This window comes from Oncorhynchus mykiss, chromosome 6 (genome assembly GCF_057628025.1).
Source record: "Oncorhynchus mykiss isolate SJ-2025 chromosome 6, ASM5762802v1, whole genome shotgun sequence".
NCBI lineage: Eukaryota > Metazoa > Chordata > Actinopteri > Salmoniformes > Salmonidae > Oncorhynchus > Oncorhynchus mykiss.
The window spans coordinates 38,813,976-38,837,652 of record NC_143027.1 but is presented as its reverse complement, the minus strand read 5'-3'; the positions used below and the strand labels follow the sequence as shown (position 1 = coordinate 38,837,652).

The following is a 23,677-nucleotide window of genomic DNA, read 5'->3' as shown; positions in this document are numbered from 1 at the left end:
AACGAAACACCAATATACATTAACAGCCCAAAATAGATACAATTGTGGAATTTTCTTTCATAAGTGTCTTTCCATTATATTGCAATGAAACAGCAGGGAGCAGGTCTCGAACCCTCGATCTTCGAGCCCGAGGTCCGGCGCGCTATCGACTGTGCTGCAAAAGCATGCTCGTGAAGCAGGGTCGATTTACACTACTCCCTCCTTTCAAAGAACGCGTCCTCGCACTAGCTTGTGACTCTACATCTTACTGGAATGCGCTCGCCGGCCAAGCACACGCACTGTCGTGGATGCAAGGTCCGATCACTTCTGACACCAATGTAATGAAACAGCAGGGAGCGGGTCTCGAACCCTCGACCTTCTGTCCCAAGGTCCGGCGCGCTATCGACTGTTCCGCAAATGCTTGTGTGGCAGGGTCGATTTCCGTGCTTATAAACCCAGGGTCATTACATTATACTGAACAAAAATGTAAATGCAACATGTAGATTGTTGGTCCCATGTTTCATGAGCTGAAATCAAAGGATGTGCGTATGACCACAAACTTTTCTGAAATAAAAGATCCCAGAAATGTTCCATATGTGCAAAAAGTTGGGGGTGCTGAGAAGTATTTCTGTCTTTAATAAAGCCATTTTGTGGGGAAAAAACTAATTCTGATAGGCTGGGCCTGGCTCCCCAGTGGGTGGGCCTATGCCCTCCCAAGCCCACTCATGGCTGCGCCCCTACACAGTCATTTGAAATCCATAGATTAGGTCCTAATGAATTTATTTCAGTTGACTGATTTCCTTCTATGAACTGTAACTCCAAATCTTTGAAATTGTTGCATGTTGCGTTTTTATTTTTGTTCAGTATAGCATAGACACTTCTAGTTGCATCAGTCAAAGCAGTGGAGCGTGGCCAAACCATTCATCTTGGGGCTACGGGGGGAGCGGGATTGCTAAGACATGTTTAATGAAACTGGGGTCCCCTTGATCTCCCTCATAATGTAATGAGCACTACATTATTATTTTTTGCAACACTGTCAGTCAATTCTCATTGCTTTCACACATAATGCAAATGCATAAGCACATTTTTGCAAAACAGTAAACACAACTCTCTACAAAAGATGCAAAAGTCAGCTGAGTAAATCATGTCAAACAAAATTAAAACATTTGGTCACGGCTGATACAAATCACTCCCATTAATATGAGCCTCTTCTGCATGTGGGCAAAACCTTTTTTGCACAATTGTTCAATCGGCAACGAGTCCTTATTCATGCATAAAAGAGGTCACCTCTGAGTTACTGTTTGCACGAATGGACCAAGATGCAGAGGGCAAGGACAAAAGAGAGGTAGAGGGGCCCATAGAGGAAGATCGCTCTCAATTAAAATGGAAATATGTAAAATACTGTAAAGCCTTTTGTTTTTGGATATTCATGCTCTTGAGTGACATTCTTTCTGCATTGGTCATCTTTGGTAAAATAATTTTATGAAAACAGAATACAGCCCATGCTGTGATATGTTTGCTTGCCTTTTATGGTGCGTACTATAATTATAGTATCAACAAATGGCACAGACATATGCAAGCGGGTTATGTTAGGGTATATTGATAGTTGTAGTTAGTATTTATTGGGTCATTGTGTAACGCTTGATTGAAATAGCTTTTCATTATATAACAATGTGTAGCTTTTGATGGGAGGTAGTTGATTTTGTGTCATCATTTAACGTTTTGAAAGTTAATGCATTTTGCAAATTAGATGTGTCATTTATGATGCCATGATATGTGCCTGCATTGATTGTGTGTTATGATCCCATGTACTGTTGAAATTTGGATGAAATGTCCTAGGCATGTTAGTGCAGTTTATTGAGATGTGTGATTTACAACAGTCAGAATGACACCCTCATTAAAATGACAATTGAACAGGAAAAGAGGTATGCTTAGATAACCTAAGCAGAAAAATATACTTACATTTATTATTTATTTTTTTACATTAGGCATAATGATTATGGCTCTAGATTGCAGGAAAGCTGGTTCGGGTGTTTGAAAAATTCTCCAACTTCCAGGCCAACCATCCTCTTGTACTTCAGACCTCCTATAAAATAATGGGTGCGTGATGCTCCTGCTTAGAGGTAACCCAACTTCATTCCCTGCGTCTCTGCATGTCCGCAATATTGTAACAAATACTATAAATTATTCCTCATTCTCTATCCCTACATTGTTGTACGACACTGATGGGACTTTTGTGCACTTGTAGTTACTGATTGCTGGATACAGTCTATGCAATTGCACACATTTATCTTCTGGTGAAAACCAAGTGTTATATTCTGTGAACAAAACACTGAACAGTGAATTTTGTATTCACTGATGAAAGGGAAAGGGGGATACCTAGTCAGTTGTACAGCTGAATGCCTTCAACTGAAATGTGTCTGACATATATATTTAAAGTTCATAAAAAAGGGGTCTAAGATCTGCAACTCAGTTACAAACGAAAGAACAACGATCAGAAGTTCTGTAAAATGTACAGTATTTGACCATTGCTGTTCTGTAATAGATACAGTTGAACTCGGAAGTTTACATACTGTGCACACTTAGGTTGGAGTCATTAAAACTCGTTTTTCAACCATTCCACAAATTTCTTGTTAAAATCGGTTAGGACATCTACTTTGTGCATGACACAAGTCATTTTTCCAACAATTGTTTACAGATTATTTCACTTATAATTCACTGTGTCACAATTCCAGTGGGTCAGAAGTTTACATACTGTATACTAATTTGACTGTGCCTTTAAACAGCTTGGAAAATTGCAGAAAATGATCTCATGGCCTTAGAAGCTTCTGACAGGCTAATTGACATAATTTGAGTCAATTGGAGGTGGATCTGTGGATCTATTTCAAGGCCTACCTTCAAATGCAGTGCCTCTTTGCTTGACATCATGGGAAAATCAAAAGAAATCAGCCAAGACCTAAGAAAAACATTTTGTAGACCTCCACAAGCCTGGTTCATCCTTGGGAGCAATTTCCAAACACCTGAAGGTATCAATTTCATCTGTACAAACAATAGTACGCAAGTATAAACACCATGGGACCATGCAGCCGTCATACGGCTCAGGAAGGAGACGCGTTCTGTCTCCTAGAGATTAACTTATTTTGGTGCGAAAAGTGCAAATCAATCCCAGAACAACAGCAACGGACCTTGTGAGGATGCTGGAGGAAACAGGTACAAAAGTATCTAAACTCAGCAAAAAAAAGAAACGTCCTCTCACTGTCAACTGCGTTCATTTTCAGCAAACTTAAATGGGCTGCACCAGATTTGCCAGTTCTTGCTGTGAGATGTTACCCCACTCTTCCACCAAGGCACCTGCAAGTTCCCAGACATTTCTGGGGAGAATTGCCCTAGCCCTCACCCTCTGATCCAACAGGTCCCAGATGTGCTCAATTGGATTGTGATCCGGGCTCTTCGCTGGCCAGGAAATCACGCACAGAACGAGCAGTATGGCTGGTGGCATTGTCATGCTGGAGGGTCATGTCAGGTTGAACCTGCAGGAAGGGTACCACATGAGGGAGGAGGATGTCATTGTACAGTGTTGAGATTCTCTGCAATGAGAACAAGCTCAGTCCAATGATGCTGTGACACACTGCCTCAGACCATGACGGACCCTCTACCTCCAAATTGATCTCGCTCCAGAGTACAAGCCTTGCTGTAACGCTCATTCTTTTGACAATAAACGTGATTCTGACCATCACCCCTGGTGAGACGAAACCGCGACTCGTCAGTGAAGAGCACTTTTTGCCAGTCCTGTCTGGTCCAGTGACGGTAGGTTTGTGCCCATAGGCGACGTGGTTGCTGGTGAGGACCTGCCTTACAACAGGCCTACAAGCCCTCAGTCCAGCCTCTCTCAGCCAATTGCAGACAGTCTGAGCACTGATGGAGAGATTGTGCGTTCCTGGTGTAACTCGGGCAGTTGTTGTTGCCATCCTGTACCTGTCCCGCAGGTGTGATGTTTGGATGTACCGATCTTGTGCAGGTGTTGTTACACATGATCTGCCACTGCAAGGACGATCAGCTGTTCATCTTGTCTCCCTGTAGCGCTGTCTTAGGTGTCTCACAGTACGGACATTGCAATTTATTGCCCTGGCCACATCTGCAGTCTTCATGCCTCCTTGCAGCATGCCTAAGGCACGTTCACGCAAATGAGCAGGGACCCTGGGCATCTTTTTTTGTGTGTTTTTCATAGTCCGTAGAATGGCCTACTTAGTGTCCTAAGTTTTCATAACTGTGGCTTTAATTGCCTACTGTGTGTAAGCGGTTAGTGTCTTAATGATGGTTCCACAGGTGCATGTTCATTAACTGTTTATGAGTCATTGAAAAAAGCATGGGAAACAGTGTATAAACACTTTACAATGAAGATCTGTGAAGTTATTTGTTTTTTACGAATTATGTTTGAAAGACAAGGTCACGACAAAGGTATGTTTCATTTTTTGCTGAGTTTATATATATAATTTTCAGAAAGCGCATATTTTCTTTAGTTCTGCAAGAACTGGCAAATCATGCACTGCAGTACTTAATGCAGCTGGTGGCCACACCAGATACTGACTGTTACTGTTGATTTTGACTCCCCCTTTGTTCAGGGACACATTATTCAATTACCTGTTCAGTTTATGTCTGTTGAATCTTATGTTCATACAAATATTTGACACATGTTAAATTTGCTGAAAAAACCCCCACAGTTGACAGTGGGAGAACATTTCTTTTTTTGCTGAGTTTATATAGATATATAGTGCTGTTAAGGTAATCAATGGATTATAGAAGTATAGCATATGGATCAGCAGCTCAGACATCTTAAAAAAAAAAAAAGCTAATGTAATCCAGGCCAAAGCCCTGTCGTGGAACAATGCAGGTAGAGTTGGGAGAGATGCCGTTAAAGTTGAGACAACAGCTAGCTATGACATATTGGGTAAATCTACAAGGACATAAGGCTACACATTCTACAAAAAAAAGTGCACATACAGTGTACTGGGAACATTAACAAAATCTTAATACAAGCTTTGGGTGGATAGGCAATTGCATGGTGAGAGAGATGGGGTTGTTTGGGAGGGAGTTTAGCCCTTCTGTAGTTCTTCCTGCTATCCAACCTGGGTTTCTCTGTGACTTGGTGAGGTTGGACCCAGGTGCAGAGAAGAGACGAGATGAGGAATCAATAGTTAAGGATAAACATAATACTTCACTGCGAAACCGTAATAGAAGGATCACAGTAAAACCGACAAACCATACAAACACAAAGTCTCAAAATCACTCCGGAGACATACGCATACAGCACATACTTTAAGCTTCAGCAAAAAAAAAAAACCACACACCTCTTTTAACAGGGAAATAATCAAAATTAGTAAATAGGACACACCTGAGTGTCGTTAATGTCTCTAGGACGGTCTCTGCCCCCCTCTGGTGACAGGTGGAACCATGACATTCTCCCTCAGCCAGTGATAGATCTAGGGTTGCCTGAGAGGAGTAGATTCATTTGTAAGCGAACATTTAAGAATACAATACTATGCTTTCTTGAATATATTCAATTATGGATCTAAGGACCCTAAAACAGGGAGGACAGGAACACATTTTAGTGTTCCTGAGTTTAAGGTGGCAGTGACAAAAAGCGCAACTGATAATTTACACAATTGAGTTGCTGACCATAAGTTTAGCTGCAGGGTGGGTGGAGGAGGTGAGGCCAGAAAGGGTAGTCATCCGCTCTGACTCCTGTGCAGCACTGATGAGCTTAAATTCATGTGTCTCAGGGCAGACATGATGTATTGTATGTTTTGCAGTGCTTGTATAGAGTGAAACAGATGGGGTATTTGTTATGTTCCTCTGGGTACCAGCTCACGTGGGAGTGGAGGGGAATGAGGAAGTGGATATTATCGTCAAACAGGCTCTTAAACATCCTGATGTTGAGATGGAATTGTCAATCAGTAAAGCAGAAGCCGAGGGGTTAATAATAAAAGTGGTTAAAAATAAGTGCCAAGAGTTGTGGAACAGGGAGAGAAAGGGAAGACACCTGTACACAATCCAGGAAAAGGTGGGGGCAAGGAGGTCCTCCCGCTGAGAGAGAAGGGAGGATAGTATAGTCACAAGGCTGAGACTGGAACACACAAGGCTAAATATAACATTGAAATTGGTGGGGAAACATCCGACTGGGAGGTGTGATCATTGTCAGGAGGAGATGGAGAGAGTGAAACATGTTCTATTTCAGTGCCAGAAATATGTGAGAGAAAGGGAGCGATTGTTATTAGATTTGAGGAGTAATGGGGTTGAAGAGTCAGGATTAAGTGAACCTGCTGGGGAAATCTTCAGCGGATGTAGTATTTCATTATGTACGTTTCCTTTGGGAGACGAGATTATTGGGTGGGATTTAGACCTTCACTGTCTCTGGTTCACACTCCAGTCCAATTGGTGGCGGTAATACACTTTAAAGTTGGTTGCCAACTGCGATATAAAATCCACAGAAAATTTTGAAGAATCAGCGCTTTCGTTGACGTCACATCCAGTTTCTTCCCAGCTGGATAAAATAACATAACTCATCTTTGAATAAACTATGAAATAAGATTGTATGCAACATTAATCAATGTAATCTAGCTATATTAACTAAACTATCTGGCAGGATACTGGTAGATAGCAATAAAATATGATCAGTTCTTAGCTAGTTCTAACGTCACAGCTAGCTAACGGTTAGTTAGCCATTGGCATTGCTTGTTGACGTTTCTCCAATCCAATGGCGCAACAAGCAAGCTATAGCTAGTAATAGCCGCAGTTCAACCAAAGTTGAGAAGGTGGCTAGGATTTCGGTCAGCTACATTCTTCTTTGCGGTCAAGTTATCCTGCTACTAACAGTGTTGCTTTTGCAATGTTTGTAAGGAATACACCAGACACATCCGGAGAGAGCAACAGCTGCATTCAGTGAGCAGCCACAGGATAACGTCACGTCGTATCATATCATACCAGTTGAATGCGTGAGTTATACGGAACTATATGAATATAGGCCCCCGTCGCCAGTTGTCTTCTGCAGCCATCTGTAAGTATTGCATTTATACACTAAACAAATAAACGTAACACGTAAAGTGTTGGTCCCATGTTTCATGAGCTGAAATAAAAGATCCCAGAAATGTTCCATATGCACAAAAGTGTTGTTTCTCTCAAATGTTGTGCACATATTTGTTTACATCTGTGATAGTGAGCATTAGTGAGCATTCCTTTTATCAAGATAATCCATCCTCCTGACAGGTGTGGCATATCGAGAAGCTGATTGAATGGTATGATCATTACACATATGCACCTTGTGTTGGGGACAATAAAAGGCCCCTCTAAAATGTGCCATTTTGTTACATAACACAATGCTAGAGGGAGTATGCAATTGGCATGCTGACTGCAGGAATGTCCACCAGATCTGTTGCCAGAGAATTGAATATTAATTTCTCTACCATAAGCTGCCTCCAATGTTGTTTTAGAGAATTTGGCAGTACGTCCAACCGGCCTCACAACCGCAGACCATGTGTAACCACGCCAGCCTATGACCTCCACATCCGGCTTCTTCACCTGCGGAATCGTCTGAGACCAGTCACCCAGACAGCTGATGAAACTGGGTTTGCACAACCGAAGAAGTTCTGCACAAACTGTAAGAAAGTGTCTCAGGGAAGGTCATCAGCGTGCTCGTAGTCCTCACCAGGGTCTTGACCTGACTGCAGTTCGGCGCCATAACCAACATCCACGAGAGTTGTTGCCAGAGAATTGAATGTTAATTTTTCTACCATAAGCCATCTCCAAAGTAGTTTTAGAGAATTTGGCAGAAGGTCCAACCGTCCACGTGTATCTAGTGTGTGTGGGTTAGCAGCTTGCTGATGTGCCCCATAGTGGCGATGGGGTTATGGGTAGGCATAAGCTACTAACACAATTGCATTTTATCAATGGCAATTTGAATGCACAGAGAAAGCTTGACAAGATTGTGCCATTCATCCACCACTATCACCTCATGTTTCCGCAGGGTAACGCACAGCCCCATGTTGCAAGGTTCTGTATGCAATTCCTTATCCTAGTTCTTCCATGGCCTGCATACTCCCAGACATGTCACCCATTGAGCTTATTTGGGATGCTCAGGATCTACGTATACGACAGCGTGTTCCAGTTCCAACCAATATCTAGGAACTTTGCACAGCCATTGAAGAGGAGTGGGACAATATTCCACAATCAACAGCCTGAACAACTCTATATGAAGGAGATGTGTCACGCTGCATGAGGCAAATGGTGGTCACACCAGATACTGACTCGTTTTCTGATCCACGCCCTTTAAAAAAAAAAGTTTTAAGGTATCTGTGACCAACAGATGCATATCTGTATTACCAGTCATGTGAAATGCCTAGATTAGGGTCTAATGCATTTATTTTAATTGACTGATTTCGTTATATGAACTGTAGCTCCGTAAAATCTTTGAAATTGTTGATTATATATTTTTGTTCAGTGCCACAACAAATTGCTTTGAGACTGCTCTCTAAGTTGGTCTGTCACCTCTTGCTTTTTTTTGAGTGTCTTAGCGCCCTGTTTGCCCAGCCCGTTTTCTAATGTGGTACACAAAAATAGACAGAATACACATTTGAATTTTTCCCTTTTCTGTCGGCATGTGAAGACTTGAGGAGTTCATACCCTGTCAAGATCCAGTGGACCATGCACAGAACTCCACTGCCATTCTGGAGATGGGACATGGTTGTTGGAAGGTATGACAAACCGTAGTGGATAGGCCCTCTCGCTCTCACTCAATCTGTGTGTGGCTTTTTATTCTGCTAGTACAATGACTAGTCAATCAAAAACAGATGGGCAAACTGGCACGGTTGAACATTGTTTAGATTTTTGGTATTCCGTCAATTTCTGTGTGTGAACATTGTGTGATTTCATGTTATTCAACTAAATCACCACCTTTGTTTAGTTTGGAGTGCAGGTACACAAAGATGTGAATCACACACCAGTCATCTGCACGACATTGAGTGTGCTGGACCCAGGGAGTTCCTGAGAGGGAATGAGCCGTGCATCAAGTAAGGGAGAATCTAGCTGCTGTACTTGACTGCAGTTTCTGACAAGCTCATCAGTCATTGTTTGTTGTTACATGATGATAGTCATTCCCAGTTTACGCTACTGAGACACCTGCCTGACTTCATCATTCAAGAGATTTGAAATACCTGCTTGGAGGTCAATGCTATGTATCAGAGCTGTTCAATTCTGGTTCATGAGGGCCGAAACACTTACAGTTGAAGTCGGAAGTTTACATACAATTTAGCCAAATACATTTAAACTCAGTTTTTCACAATTCCTGATATTTAATCCTAGTAAAAATTCCTTGTCTTAGGCCAGTTAGGATCCCCACTTTATTTTAAGAATGTGAAATGTCAGAATAATAGAGTGATTTATTTCAACTTGTATTTCTTTCATCGCATTCCCAGTGGGTCAGAAGTTTACACACACTCAGTGTTTGGTAGCATTGCCTTTAAATAGTTTAACTTGGGTCTAACGTTTCAGGTAGCCTTCCACAAGCTTCCCACAATAAGTTGGTTGAATTTTGGCCCATTCCTCCTGACAGTCTTGGAGTAACTGAGTCTGGTTTGTAGGCCTCCTTGCTCGCAAACACTTTTTCAGTTCTGCCCACAAATGTTCCATAGGATTTAGGTCAGGGCCACTCCAATACCTTGACTTTGTTGTCCTTAAGCCATTTTGTCACAACTTTGGAAGTATGCTTGGGATCATTGTCCATTTGGAAGACCCATTTGCAACCAAGCTTTAACTTCCTGACTGATGTCTTGATGTTGCTTCAATATATCCACACAATTTTCCTCCCTCATGATTTTGTGAAGTGCACATGTCCCTTTTGCAGCAAAGCAACCCCACAACATGATGCTGCCACCCCTGTGCTTTACGGTTGGGATGGTGTTCTTCGGCTTGGAAGCCTCCCCATTTTTCCTCCAAACATAACGATGGGCATTATGGCCAACAGTTCTATTTTTGTTTCATCAGACAATATTTCTCCAAAAAGTACGATCTTTGTCCCCATGTACAGTTGCAAACCGTAGTCTGGCTTTTTTATGGCGGTTTTGGAGCAGTGGCTTCTTCCTTGCTGTGCGGCCTTTCAGGTTATGTCAATATAGGACTCGTTTTACTGTGGATATAGATACTTTTGTACCTGTTTCCTCCAGCATCTTTACAAGGTCCTTTACTGTTGTTCTGGGATTTATTTGCACCAAAGTACATTCACCTTTAGGAGACAGAATGCATCTCCTTCCTGAGCGGTATGATGGCTGCGTGGTCCCATGGTGTTTATACTTGTGTACCATTGTTTGTACAGCTGAACGTGGTACCTTCAGGCGTTTGGAAATTGCTCCCAAAGATGAACCAGACTACAATTTTTTTTCCTGAGGTCTTGGCTGATTTTGTTTGTTGTTGATTTTCCAATGATGTCAAGCAAAGAGGTACTGAGTTTGAAGGTAAGCCTTGAAATACATCCACATGTACACCTCCAATTGACTCAAATTATGTCAATTATCCTATCAGAAGCTTCTAAAGCCATGACATAATTTTCTTGAATTTTCCTATCTATGTAAAGGCACAGTCAACTTAGTATATGTAAACTTCTGACCCACTGGTATTGTGATACAGCGAATTATAAGGGAAATAATCTGTAAACAATTGTTGGAAAAATTACTTGTCATGCACAAAGTAGATGTCCTAACCGACTTGCCAAAACCTATAGTTTGTTAACAAGTAATTTGTGGAGTTGTTGAAAAACAAGTTTTAATGACTCCAACCTAAGTGTGTAAACTTCTGACTTCATCTGTATATTTTTTGGTGTCTACCTGGTAGTTAATTGCACTCACCTGGTGTCCCAGTTCTGAATTAGTCCCTTATTAGGAGAGGATGTGGTCACTGAATGGTTTGATAAGCATGAAAATGATCCAAACCAATGGTCACCAAACTTCTTTCTCAAGATCACTTTGAGTCAAAAGGCAAACCGGTCTACTGCTCAGATTTTTACATTATTTTTGTAAGCCTATGCAACATTAACCAATTAAAATCAGTTCTGTAGTAATGAGGTTTGTGCAGTAGGCTATAAGCCCAATAAATTATCTCTGCATATTGTCTATGCTTGAATTGTCCGGACAATTTTGTTCTTAGACTATTTAGAAATTGTATAGATTATTTTTTTAAGGTATAGAATCACACTGGTCATAGATCATTTCAAATAAAATGTTGGTCACATACACATGGTTAGCAGATGTTAATGCGAGTGTAGCGAAATGCTTGTGCTTCTAGTTCCGACCATGCAGTAATATCTGACAAGTAATCTAACAATTTCACAACAACTACCTTACACTTGTGTGTGTGTATAAGGAATGAATAGGAATATGTACATATAAATGCATGAGCGATGGCCAAACGGCATAGGCAAGATGCAGTTGATGGTATAGAGTTCAGTATATACATGTGAGATGAGTAATGTAGGGTATGTAAACATTATATAAAGTGGCATTGTTTAAAGTGACTAGTAATACATTTATTACATACAATTATTAGTTATTTGAGTCAGTATGTTGGCAGCAGCCACTCAATGTTAGTAATGGCTGTTTAACAGTCTGATGGCCTTGAGATAGAAGCTGTTTTTCAGTCCCTCGGTCACAGCTTTGATGCACCTGTACTGATCTCGCCTTGTGGATGATAGCGGGGTGAACAGGCAGTGGCTCGGGTGGTTGTTGTCCTTGATGATCTTTTTGGCCTTCCTGTGACATCGGGTGGTGTAGGTGTCCTGGAGGGCAGGTAGTTTGCCCCCGGTGATGCGTTGTGCAGACCTAACTACCCTCTGGAGAGCCTTGCGGTTGTGGGCAGAGCAGTTTCTGTACCAGTCGGTGATACAGCCCGACAGGATGCTCTCGATTGTGCATCTGTAAAAGTTTGTTTTTGGTGACAAGCCACATTTCTTCAGCCTCCTGAGGTTAAAGAGACGCTGTTGCGCCTTCTTCACCACACTGTCTGTGTGGGTGGACCATTTCAGTTTGTCCGTGATGTGTATGCCGAGGAACTTAAAACTTTCCACCTTCTCCATTACTGTCCCGTCGATGTGGATAGGGGGGTGCTCCCTCTGCTGTTTCCTGAAGTCCTCATCTTCTTGTTTTGTTGACGTTGAGTGTTAGGTTGTTTTCCTGACACCACACTCCGAGGGCCCTCACCTCCTCCCTGTAGGCCGTCTCGTCATTGTTGGTAATCAAGCCTACCACTGTAGTGTTGTCTGCAAACTTGATGATTGAGTTGGAGGCGTGCATGGCCACGCAGTCATGGGTGAACAGGGAGTACAGGAAAGGGCTGAGAACGCACCCTTGTGGGGCCCCAGTGTTGAGGGGCAGTGGGGTGGAGATGTTGTTTCCTACCCTCACCACCTGGGTGCGGCCTGTCAAAGTCCAGGACCCAGTTCCACAGGGTGGGGTTGAGATCCAGGGTCTCAAGCTTAATGACGAGTTTGGAGGGTACTATGGTTTTAAATGCTGAGCTGTAGTCAATGAACAGCATTCTCACATGGGTATTCCTCTTGTCCAGATGGGTTAGGGCAGTGTGCAGTGTGGTTGCGATTGCGTCGTCTGTGGACCTTTTTGGGGCGGTAAGCAAATTGGAGTGGGTCTAGGGTGTCAGGTAGGGTGGAGATGATATGATCCTTGACTAGTCTCTCAAAGCACTTCATGATGACGGAAGTGAGTGCTGCGGGGCGATAGTCATTTAGCTCAGTTACCTTAGCTTTCTGGGGAACAGCAGACTGGGATAGGGATTGATTGAATATGTCCGTAAACACACCAGCCAGCTGGTCTGCACATGCTCTGACGCGGCTAGGGATGCTGTCTGGGCCGGCAGCCTTGCGAGGGTTAACACGTTTAAATGTTTTACTCACATTGGCTGCGTTGAATGAGAGTCTGCAGGTTTTGGTAGAGGGCCGTATCGCTGGCACTGTATTGTCCTCAAAGCGAGCGAAAAGGTTGTTTAGTTTGCTCTGGGAGCAGGACATCGGGGTCTGCGATGGGGCTGGTTTTCTTTTTGTAGTCTGTGATTGACTGTAGACCCTGCCACATTCCTCTGAGCCGTCAAATTGCGACTCTACTTTGTCTCTATACTGACGCTTAGCTTGTTTGATTGCCTTGTGGAGGGAATAGCTACACTGTTTGTATTCGGTCATGTTTCCGGTTGCCTTGCCCTGATTAAAAGCAGTGTTTCGCTCTTTCAGTTTTGCGCGAATGCTGCCACCAATCCACGGTTTCTGGTTGGACTGTTTTAATAGTTGCTGTTGGTACAACATCACCGATGCAGTTGCTAATAAACTCGCTCCCCGAATTAGCGTATACATCAATGTTGTTCGACGCTAATCAATGTTGTTCGATTCGTTAATCATAAGGCATACACCCTCGACCTTCTTCTTACCAGAGAGATGTTTGTTTCTGTCGGTGCGATGCGTGAAGAAACCAGGTGGCTGTACCGACTCCGATAACTTATCCCGAGTGAGCCATGTTTCCTTGAAACAGAGAATGTTACAATCTCTGTCTCTCTGGAAGGCAACCCTTGCTCGGATTTTGTCTACCTTGTTGTCAAGAGACTGTACGTTGGCTGGTAGTAAACTCGGGAGCGGTGGGCGACGTGCCCGTCTATGGAGCCTGACCAGAAAACCGCTCCGTCTGCCCCTTCTGCGGCGCCGTTGTTTTTGGTCTCCTGCTGGGTTCCGATCCATTGTCTTGGGTGGTGGATCAAACAGAGGATCTGCTTCAGGAAGGTCGTATTCCTGGTCGTAATGTTGGTAAGTTGACGTTACTCTTATATCCAATAGTTCCTCCCGGCTGTGTGTAATGAGACTTAAGATTTCCTGGGTTAACAGTGTAAGAAATCATACATAAAAAAAACAAAATACTACATAGTTTCCTAAGAATGTGAAGCGAGGCGGCCATCTCTGTCGGCGCCTGAAGTGTCTGTTGTATTACTTGTGACGCCCAGTTGAGTGAACATAATATACAGTACAAGTCCGAAGTTTAGACGCCTACTTATTCAAGGGTTTTTCTTTATTTTTATACTATTTTCTACATTGTGAAGAAGACATCACAACTATGAAATAACATCATAACAATCATGTAGTAACCAAAAAGTATTTAACAAATCAAAATATATTTGAGATTCTTCAAAGTAGCCACCCTTTGCCTTGATGACAACTTTGCACACTCTTGGCATTCTCTGAACCAGCTTCATGAGGTAGTCACCTGGAATGCTTTCCAATTAACAGGTGTGCCTTAATTTGTGGAATTTCTTTCCTCCTTAATGCATTTCAGCCAATTAGTTGTGTTGTGACAAGGTAGGGGTGGTATACAGAAGAGAGCCCTATTTGGTAAAAGACCAAGTCCATATTATGGCAAGAACAGTTCAAATAAGCAAAGAGAAATGACAGTCCATTACTTTAAGACATGAAGGAAGGTCAGTCAATCTGGAAAATGCCAATAACTTTGAAAGATTCTTCAAGTGCAGTCGCAAAAACCATCAAGCGCTATGATGAAACTGGCTCTCTTGAGGACCGCCACAGGGAAGGAAGACCCAGTTACCTCTGCTGCAGAGGATAAGTTCATTAGTTACCAGCCTCAGAAATTGCAGCCCAAATAAAACAGGGATGCAAACTAGTCACCTTTCGGCGAAATTCGCCGTTTTGAATCCAAAATTGAAAACCTACGTGATTCGTGTAAATCCAATAAGAAAGTGGATCGATCACTCCTGGCTGTCAGCGAACAAAAGTGATGCGCGTTTGTGGCAATATTGGCTGTATCTGAAGAGACAACCAACTTGCTAGTTACAGCATCAGCATGCGCTCTGGAAAGGCAGCGGAGAGTGGGCAGGCGGGTTGCCAGTTACAGCAGCGCGTCCCCAGAACGATAACAAAGAGGTAGGTGAGAAGCCTGACCACGGAAACAGGGGTGAGAAGGTGATGAACCGTACTTCATGAGCTGTAACCGAAAAACGGGCTGGCGTTTGGAAAGTTTGAGGTGATGGAGCAAGTGTGTTGGAACAAGAATTGTTAGCTTTGTAAAGTATCTTGCTAGGTGGATCGAATTCTCTGTTAGCTAGCCAGAGAAATGTTGAGCAACATTAGCCAATTTAGCTGATCAAATAATTTAGTTTATGTTTTGAAAATTAGCTGGCTAATAAAGTCAGACAGCTAGCTAACGTTACAACATCAGATGATCTAACGTTAGTAACCTAACCAATTCGCTATAGTATTAACTGGTATACGACTCCTTGCCGTTTCTCAAGTTATGTTAGTTGCTTACTGGACCCTGGCAATATGTGTGTAATGTTAACTAGCTAACATACTAACGTTTTCCCTCTACAGTATGTGGTTAATTTTCAGAATGAGAGAATTAGGTGAAAATGAGGCGTTGCTTGTTAATAAACATGTGGATTCAGGGATCAAGTGTAGCTGGAGCTTGGCCTAGTTTAAGCTGGATGGCACTATAGGGGTGAAATGATCACTACACACTTTCCCTATTTCTCACTTTTTCAATACAGTGGATAAAAAGGGATATGCCAGGTATAGTCTGCCTGAATGAGATCAATTATGCCAACAAAGGGTCTCGTGCCTGCTGGCACATTGCAGAACAGATGTCCACAGGCAAAACGTATACAATGTAATAAAAGAGATATAGATATTAAAGATATTGCTTTTGTTGTGTTGAATTTGACAGTAACGTGTGTGAGTGAGGGGGAATAAAAATTTAAAAAAATTGTATTCAGTGAATTATTTTTGCACACATGTAGGCTTGTGCACTTGATCGATGTCTACTATAGTGGCCACTATAATACAGCAAAAATAGAATGCTTGTTTTGTTTAATTCTATATCCACTTTAAGATGTTTTTTCCCCAAGTGCAATATTTAGATTGTGTGGGGTCACAAGCGTTCTATGTGTGTATCGTTTTTGCTCAAGACTTGAGTGTCATTTGCAGTAAAGTCTAGGCAACAAATAACATTGGATTGCTTTCCTGACATTTTCTTTTTAGCTGTGTTCACATTAACCACTTTTTTAAATTGTATTTTACACACGGAGACTGGTCATATAGATCATATTCGTTGTTGTTTAATTAGTTAACCTGCATTTCCCCCTAGCAGGGATTTTTTTTGTATGTGCAACAACAAAAAAAGATGTCACCTTTTTGGGCCCTCACCAGTTTGCACATCTGCTAAATGCTTCAGAGTTCAAGTAACAGAAACATCTCAACATCAACTGTTCATAGGAGACTGGGTGAATCAGGCCTTCATGGTCGAATTGCTGCGAAGAAACCACTACTTAAGGACACCAATAAGAAGAGACTTGCTTGGGCCCAGAAACACAATCAATGGACATTAGACCGGTGAAAATCTGTCCTTTGTTCTGATGAGTTCAAATTTGAGATTTTTGGTTCCAACCGTTGTCTTTGTGAGACGTGGATAAGGTGAACGGATGATCTCTGCATGTGTGGTTCTCACTGTGAAGCATTGCTGGTAACACTGATTTATTTAGAATTCAAGGCACACTTAACCAGCTTGGCTACCACAGCATTCTGCAGCAATACGCCATCCCATCTGGTTTGCGCTTAGTGATACTATCATTTGTTTTTCAACAGGATAATGACCCAACACACCTCCAGGCTGTGTAAGAGCTATTTGACCAAGGAGAGTGATGGAGTGCTGCATCAGATGAATTGGCCTCCACAATCAACCAAACTCAACCCAATTGAGATGGTTTGGGATGAGTTGGACTGCAGAGTGAAAGAAAAGCAGCCAACAAGTGCTCCGCATATGTGGGAACGCCTTCAAGACTGTTGAAAAAGCATTCCAAATGAAGCTGGTTGAGTGCAAAGCTGCCATCAAGGCAAAGGGTAGCTACTTTGAAGAATCTCAAATATAAAATATATTTTGATATAACACTTTTGAGGTTACTACATGATTCCATATGTGTTATTTAATAGTTTTGATGTCTTCACTATTATTCTACAATGTAGAAAATAGTAAACAAGGAAAAACTCTTGAATGAGTAGGTGTGTCCAAACTTTTGACTGGTACTGCATATTTTGTTTACTGGTCTGATGGTCAGTCTGAGGTGGAGGGAGCAGTGTAGGGATGGGCGATTCACGATATTGCTTTTTCTTCTCTCTAAATACGTTTTGCTGTACATTTTAAAGGTCAAATACACTGCATTTTAACAGTCAGCAATAATCTAATGAATTCAGTTATACTTAGGCTAAATCTAAGCCTTCCACAACCATAAGACCCACTAATATTTAAATTGTATCAAAATAGTTTAACATGCTTTTTATTTTTTTGCAACAATCAGTCTTTCAAGTCTGTATGGAAAATATTATTTTTTTGTTACAAATTTAAATAGAGCCATGTGAAACGCACATACACTAATGATGACTAAATTCTTGTAGCAGGCAGTTAAATTAAGTTCTCATCAACAATCTCTCAAGCCCATGTATTAGTTAGTGATTAGGTGGTTAATCTTTATATTTACATTTTAGCCAATTGACGTGATAATGCCTGAGAAGTCGGTGTTGTAGCTTATATTGGCATGGGGCAGCAAACCATGCCAATATATATCCTCCAAACACCGGCTTCCCGGGCATTATCACTTTTATACAACGTGCTACCAACATTTTTTTTTAATTGAACCTTTATTTAACTAGGCAAGTCAGTTAAGAACCGCCTACTGGGGAACAGTGGGTTAACTGCCTTGTTCAGGGGCAGAACAACAGATTTTTACATTGTCAGCTCGGGGATTCGATCTAGCAACCTTTCGGTTCCTGGCCCAATGTTCTAACCACTAGGCTACCTGCCGCCCCAAATAATGATTGACCTATTTTCATTGAAGTTGTTTCTATGAATTTATTCATACTATTTCATCCTTCCACAAGATATAATGGAAGGTTCGGTTGCCAGAGACGCAACCCAGTCGTTCGTTGTAAATGTTCCATTGCCATACAGGCTGGAAACGTTCTTATCGCTTGCTTACTAGCTAGCCAACTATGGCTAACTTAGTCACGTTAAACAGTGCAGCCAGAATAACAACAGTAGCTGCATTTGTTTAAGCTGTTTCCTAGTGACATTTTAATTGGATGCATCCATAAGCATGAGCTAATGAGGCACAATTTCACCCTGGCATAGAAAATGTGCTCACTCATCAGGACACTGTTGTTCAGAGGAGCTAGACAACAACACAGCTAAAAAGATAACTTCAAACGGAAGCTGCTAAGACTGCAAACTTGCTGCACTTTGTTTTGTTTGACCTTTTTTTAATTGACATTTCTTTGTATGTATCAATAAAAATGCCAGGTGATTCATGATTTAGACTGGCTGAGAAACGTTGATTACTATGGGACAGCTGGAGATTGAATTTTAATAATGAAACAATGTTGCAAATGTTGGAGAGACAGACAGTTAGGGTTTATACAAATAAAATCTCTGCTATTGAAAACTAAATGTTAGTCTAAAAGAAATGTGAGATAATGTCTAGATGCTTTTTATAGTGGAGCTCAAGTCCATAAATTGCCTGGCTGGGCTGATGACAGTGGATTGCGCAGTCAGATAGTACAGAGTAAATAGGCATTTTAACGACATAGACTTAGCCAGTGGTAACTTGTGGAATAGATACTGGCTGGAATGCGGTTTTAACTAATCAGCATTCAGGATTAGAACCACCTGTTGTATAATTGCTAGCTAACAAGGTTGAACAGTTGAAATGTTATGAATGAGACCAAAAAATACAACATGAGAACAAACACTCATAAAAACGAAAAACAATAACCTTGCGAGACAGTCATTTGGAATATCGCTCAAAACCATACATTAGAATTAATTCCATATCTCCTAGCCCTAGAGCAGTGTTGAGGTTGCCTCTCACCTGACTCACCGTCCCTCCACTCTCCCTCTGCTGAGAAAAGGGGAGACGGTCTTCTGGCTGATGGCGAAACTCATGTCGCACTGCATTATTTCTACCTCATGCACCAATTCCTGTTGTTAATCCTATGACCAGAGAAAGTGAAGTATTCATCCATATTCAAAAAGAGACAAGCTGCAAATAATAAGAAAGCTAATCAGAACACTTTACTCTGCTCATTCATTGCAGCTGCAGTGCTGGTTGTGGTGTGAGTGGAAGTAGGCGAACGTACACTTTATGGCTTATAAGTGTTTTTGTAAGTTTTGACAGTGCTGAAAAACAACTTTTTAAACATGAACGTACTCATAAAAACAGCAGCTCTTTGCTGTATATTCGTTGAGTCTCTCTCTAGTCATGGTTTTGAAATCTCACAGTATCAACTTTGCTGTGCGTTTTGAGGTTTCTTTTTACAGTCTATGGCTCGAGAAATCTGTGCAGACGTGGTGATCTGAGCTGTCTGATTGGCCAGCGGTATGCCTATAGGCGCACTTGATTTGCTCTCCGTATGGGCGCAATTCTACCTTCAGACACATGAAATGGTTCAAAACACTGGGAACACTATCCTTCCCGGTGCTAAGGAACGCAATGGTTTGATTTTTTTTTTACAGAATTGTTTGGTGATCGACTAGGAATGCCTTGGAGATAGAGCGTGATCGACTGGTCGAACGGTTTGTGACCACTGATCTAAACCATACGCCAAGGTTGTCTCAACCACCAGATCTCAATACAATTTAACCCGTTATGGGAGATTCTGGACCGGCGTCTGAGACAGCGTTTTCCATCAACAAAATACCAAATTATAGAATTTCTCGTGGAGAAGGGTGTCACATCCCTCTGAGTTCAAGACACTTGGAGCATTGACACTGTTCTGGCAGCTCATGGTGGCTCAACACACTAAGATACTTTATGCTGGTGTTTCCTTTATTTTGGCAGTTATATGTACATTTACTTGGCCTGGAAATGGAAGTTGTTTCAGAAGCTAACATACACTATATATACAAAAGTAGTATATTCAAATTAGTGGATTCGGCTATTTCCGACCACACCCGTTGCGGACAGGTGTTTAAAATCGAGCTTACAACTATGCAATCTCCATAGACAAACATGGAGATTGGACTCAGTGACTTTCAACGTGGCACCGTCATAGGATGCCACCTTTCCAACAAGTCAGTTTGCCAAATTTCTGCCCTGCTATAACTGCCCCGGTCAACTGTAATTGTGAAGTGGAAACATCTAGGAGCAACAACGGCTCAGCCGCAAAGTGGTAGGCCACACAATCTCACAGAACGGGACCACTGAAGTGTGCATTGTGTAAAAATCATCTGTCCTCGGTTGCAATGCTCACTAACGAGTTCCAAACTGCCTCTGGAAGCAACGTCGGCACAATAGTTGTTCGTCGGGAGCTTCATGGAATGGGTTTCCATGGCTGAGCAGCCGCACACAAGCCTAAGAACGCCATGCACAATGTCAAACGTCAGCTGGAGTGGTGTAAAGCTCGCTGCCATTGAACTCTGGAGCAGTTGAAACGCGTTCTCTGGAGTGATGAATCACGCTACACCATCTGGCAGTCTGACGGACAAATCTGGGAAATCTTAATGCTACAGCATACAATGACATTCTGGATGATTCTGTGCTTCCAACTTTGTGGCAACAGTTTGGGGGTCATGCTGTTTCAGCATGAGCCCTGTGTACAAAGTGAGGTCCATACAGAAATGGTTTGTTGATCGGTGTGGAAGAACTTGACTGGCCTGCACAGAGCCCTGACCTCAACTCCATTGACCACTTTCGGGATGAATTGGAACGTCGACTGCGAGCCAGGCATAATTGCCCAACATCACTAAAGCTCTTGTGGCTGAATGGAAGCAAGTCCCCGCTGCAATGTTCCAACATCTAGTGGAAAGCCTTCCCAGATCAGCAAATGGGGGACCATCTCCATATTAATTCACATGATTTTGGAATGAGATGTTTGACGAGCAGGTGCCCACATACTTTTGGTCATGTGGTGTAGCTTCACCACTAGAGAGAATTATTTACAAACCAATATATGAATGACATTGGAAGTTCATAATAATGCGCCCAATTAGGAGACCTTTACATCACTTTTAATGGGCTCACCTGGCCATTCCTTCATGTTATTGACACCTCTCCCTTGTGATTTCAGATACGCTGGCCACTATTTCATCACCACTCTGCTATATTCCTTCTTCCTGGGGTGCTTTGGAGTGGACCGGTTCTGCACACAGGCACAGCTGTGGGCATGCTGCTGACCCTAGGAGGCCTGGGCATCCGGAGGCCTGATGCCTAGTGACAACAGCAACTGGTGCACCTTCTACTGAGACCAGCAAGCATGGGTTGAAGACCTTTTAAGGTGGGTTTACATTGCAGAGATGCAGGCCGAATATTTACCTTTGCTTATTTGTGAATTACAGTTTAGAGCAGTTTGACCACATGTCGGATGCCTTTCTATCCGATTCTCCTAGAGAATCTTGACACCTGACATTCTATCACTTTGTTTGCACATGCCACAGATGACCATTAATCGCAGCATAATAACCAACGTGTCGGCCGTTAACGCAATTTCCTCAGTCTTTTCTGTCACCATGGGAAAACGAGAAGTATGAGCAAATGATGTCTGGACCAGGGGCATGGTTGAGTGGCTGGCATGTTCAAAACCTTTTGCCTTCAGTAGGCTGCTATAGATTTCTCTGCTTTGTTTTGAAAGACTTTGGGTCTAAAGGTTAGACCACTGAACTGTTTTAAGCAAAGGAAATGGTTTGCTAAGTTGTCTATATGAAAGCTTAAATCTATATATTTAATTTATGCGATCGTATGCGTCCACAAGCTACACAACATCTACGATGTCCGAGGGCAATTTCACAACACATTTACTTGAACAGTGCAGATGCAAAGTTTAACAGGATGACTGCACAAACGGCACACACTGTCCATCTGTTATCTAACTTTGCACCGCCACTGCTCTTCAAAATAAATGTTTTTGTAAGATTGTCAGTGGAAGTTGTTAAAAGTAGTCCTTGTGCATCTAGTTGTATGGTTTGTTAAACTTCGCAATCATTGGTTTTTGTTTTGACATTTTAAAGTGAAAAATCCAAGTCCCCCGACTCATTCTGTTACCACGGAATTGCCCATGACCATATGATGAAAATGATAATAAATAAATATATATGTTCTAGCTGATCACTGAAGCTTTGCGATGTTCTAAAGGGTTAATTCGAGCTGTTCCCCTTTCATCATCATACTACATGTTGATCATCTCTACGCAGTCCTTTCCTCTTTACATCTGATGTATAGTAAAAGTACATAATATTGGATGTTGGCGTTTGCACCCTTCCATAGTGCTGGTTGCATTAGCCTACAGGGGTCACACCTACAGATACTGTTCACATTGCATACATGTAATTCCAAATGTAGTTCTGTTGTGTTCATTTGAAAACAACTTCATGAACCAGAGGTTAAAGACACATTAGTAATGCTATGCATATGTAATGCTGTTCATATCTACCCTCAATAATTCAATTATTGTTTTCTATTCCTTTGTTATACATTGAAATGTTTGTCCTTATTTATACTTTAACAGAAATATAACAACTCGCAACAATTTCAAAGATTTTTACTGAGTTAATGAGGAAATCAGTCAATTGAAATAAATTAATTAGGTCCTAGTCTATGGATTACATATGACTGGGTGAGCCTTGGAGGCCCACCCACTTGGCAGCCAGGCCCGGCCTCAAAAGGGATTTATTACAGACAGAAATACTTCTCAGCACCCCCCCCCCCAGGCGATCCCGCAGGTGAAGAGGCCGGATGTCGAGGTCCTGGGCTGGCATGGTTACACGTGGTTGTTAGGCCGGTTGGACGTACTGCCAAATTCTCTAAAACGACGTTGGAGGCAGCTTATGGTAGAGAAATTAACACAATTATCTGGCAACATCTCTGGTGGACATTCCTGCAGTCAGCATGCTAATTGCACACTCCTTCAACTTGAGACATCTGTGGCATTGTGTTGTGTGACAACTGCACATTTTAGTGGCCTTTTGTCCCCAGCACTAGGTGCACCTGTCCAATGATCATGCTGTTTAATCAGCTTCTTGATATGTTACACCTGTCAGGTGGATGGATTATCTTGGAAAAGGAGAAATGCTCACCAACAGGGATGTAAACAAATTTGTGCACAAAATTTGAGAGAAATAATGTTTTTGTACTAATGAAAGTTTTCTGGGATTTTTTTAATTTCAGTTCATGAAACATGGGACCAACACTTTTTACATGTTGTGTTTATATTTTTGCACTACCTTATTGTCTTTAAAGTGATAGGCTACTTGAGTGAAATGACTGCCTTCTATAAATATGGACTGAAAGCTGAAATTGATACATTCGATGGAATATTATGTCTTCCAAAATGTGACATTTTAGGAAAAAGGTTAGCAAAAATGCATCTTCCTAGGTGTAATGTGAGAGAATGCAGACTGTGTTTGCTATCCCTGCACATCAAGTGTTTGTGGTTCAATAAAATGTTTGTTTGATTTAAGTATTTCTATTTGAATCCTGTTCTGAATCTATGATTTGTTCAAAATGAACAATGTATGAGATGGGTCATTTTGTTCTGTGCATGCATCCATCCATCCATGCACTTCACGATTCATTGTGTGTCTGTACACCTGATGACTTAGGCTTGTTCAAAGCA

The 23,677-nt window shown here is 41.9% G+C and overlaps 1 protein-coding gene across 1 annotated transcript; it reads left to right on the top strand.

The window, feature by feature from the left end:
- The first annotated feature begins 1,288 nt into the window (after positions 1 to 1,288).
- Positions 1,289 to 21,458, top strand: tm2d2 (TM2 domain containing 2). The gene is given in 8 exon segments (XM_021608077.3): positions 1,289 to 1,324; positions 6,699 to 7,033; positions 8,639 to 8,726; positions 8,936 to 8,981; positions 8,984 to 9,041; positions 21,137 to 21,210; positions 21,213 to 21,261; positions 21,263 to 21,458. Coding segments are annotated over 8 exon segments (735 nt in total). The 3' UTR covers positions 21,312 to 21,458.
- The last annotated feature ends 2,219 nt before the right edge of the window (positions 21,459 to 23,677 follow it).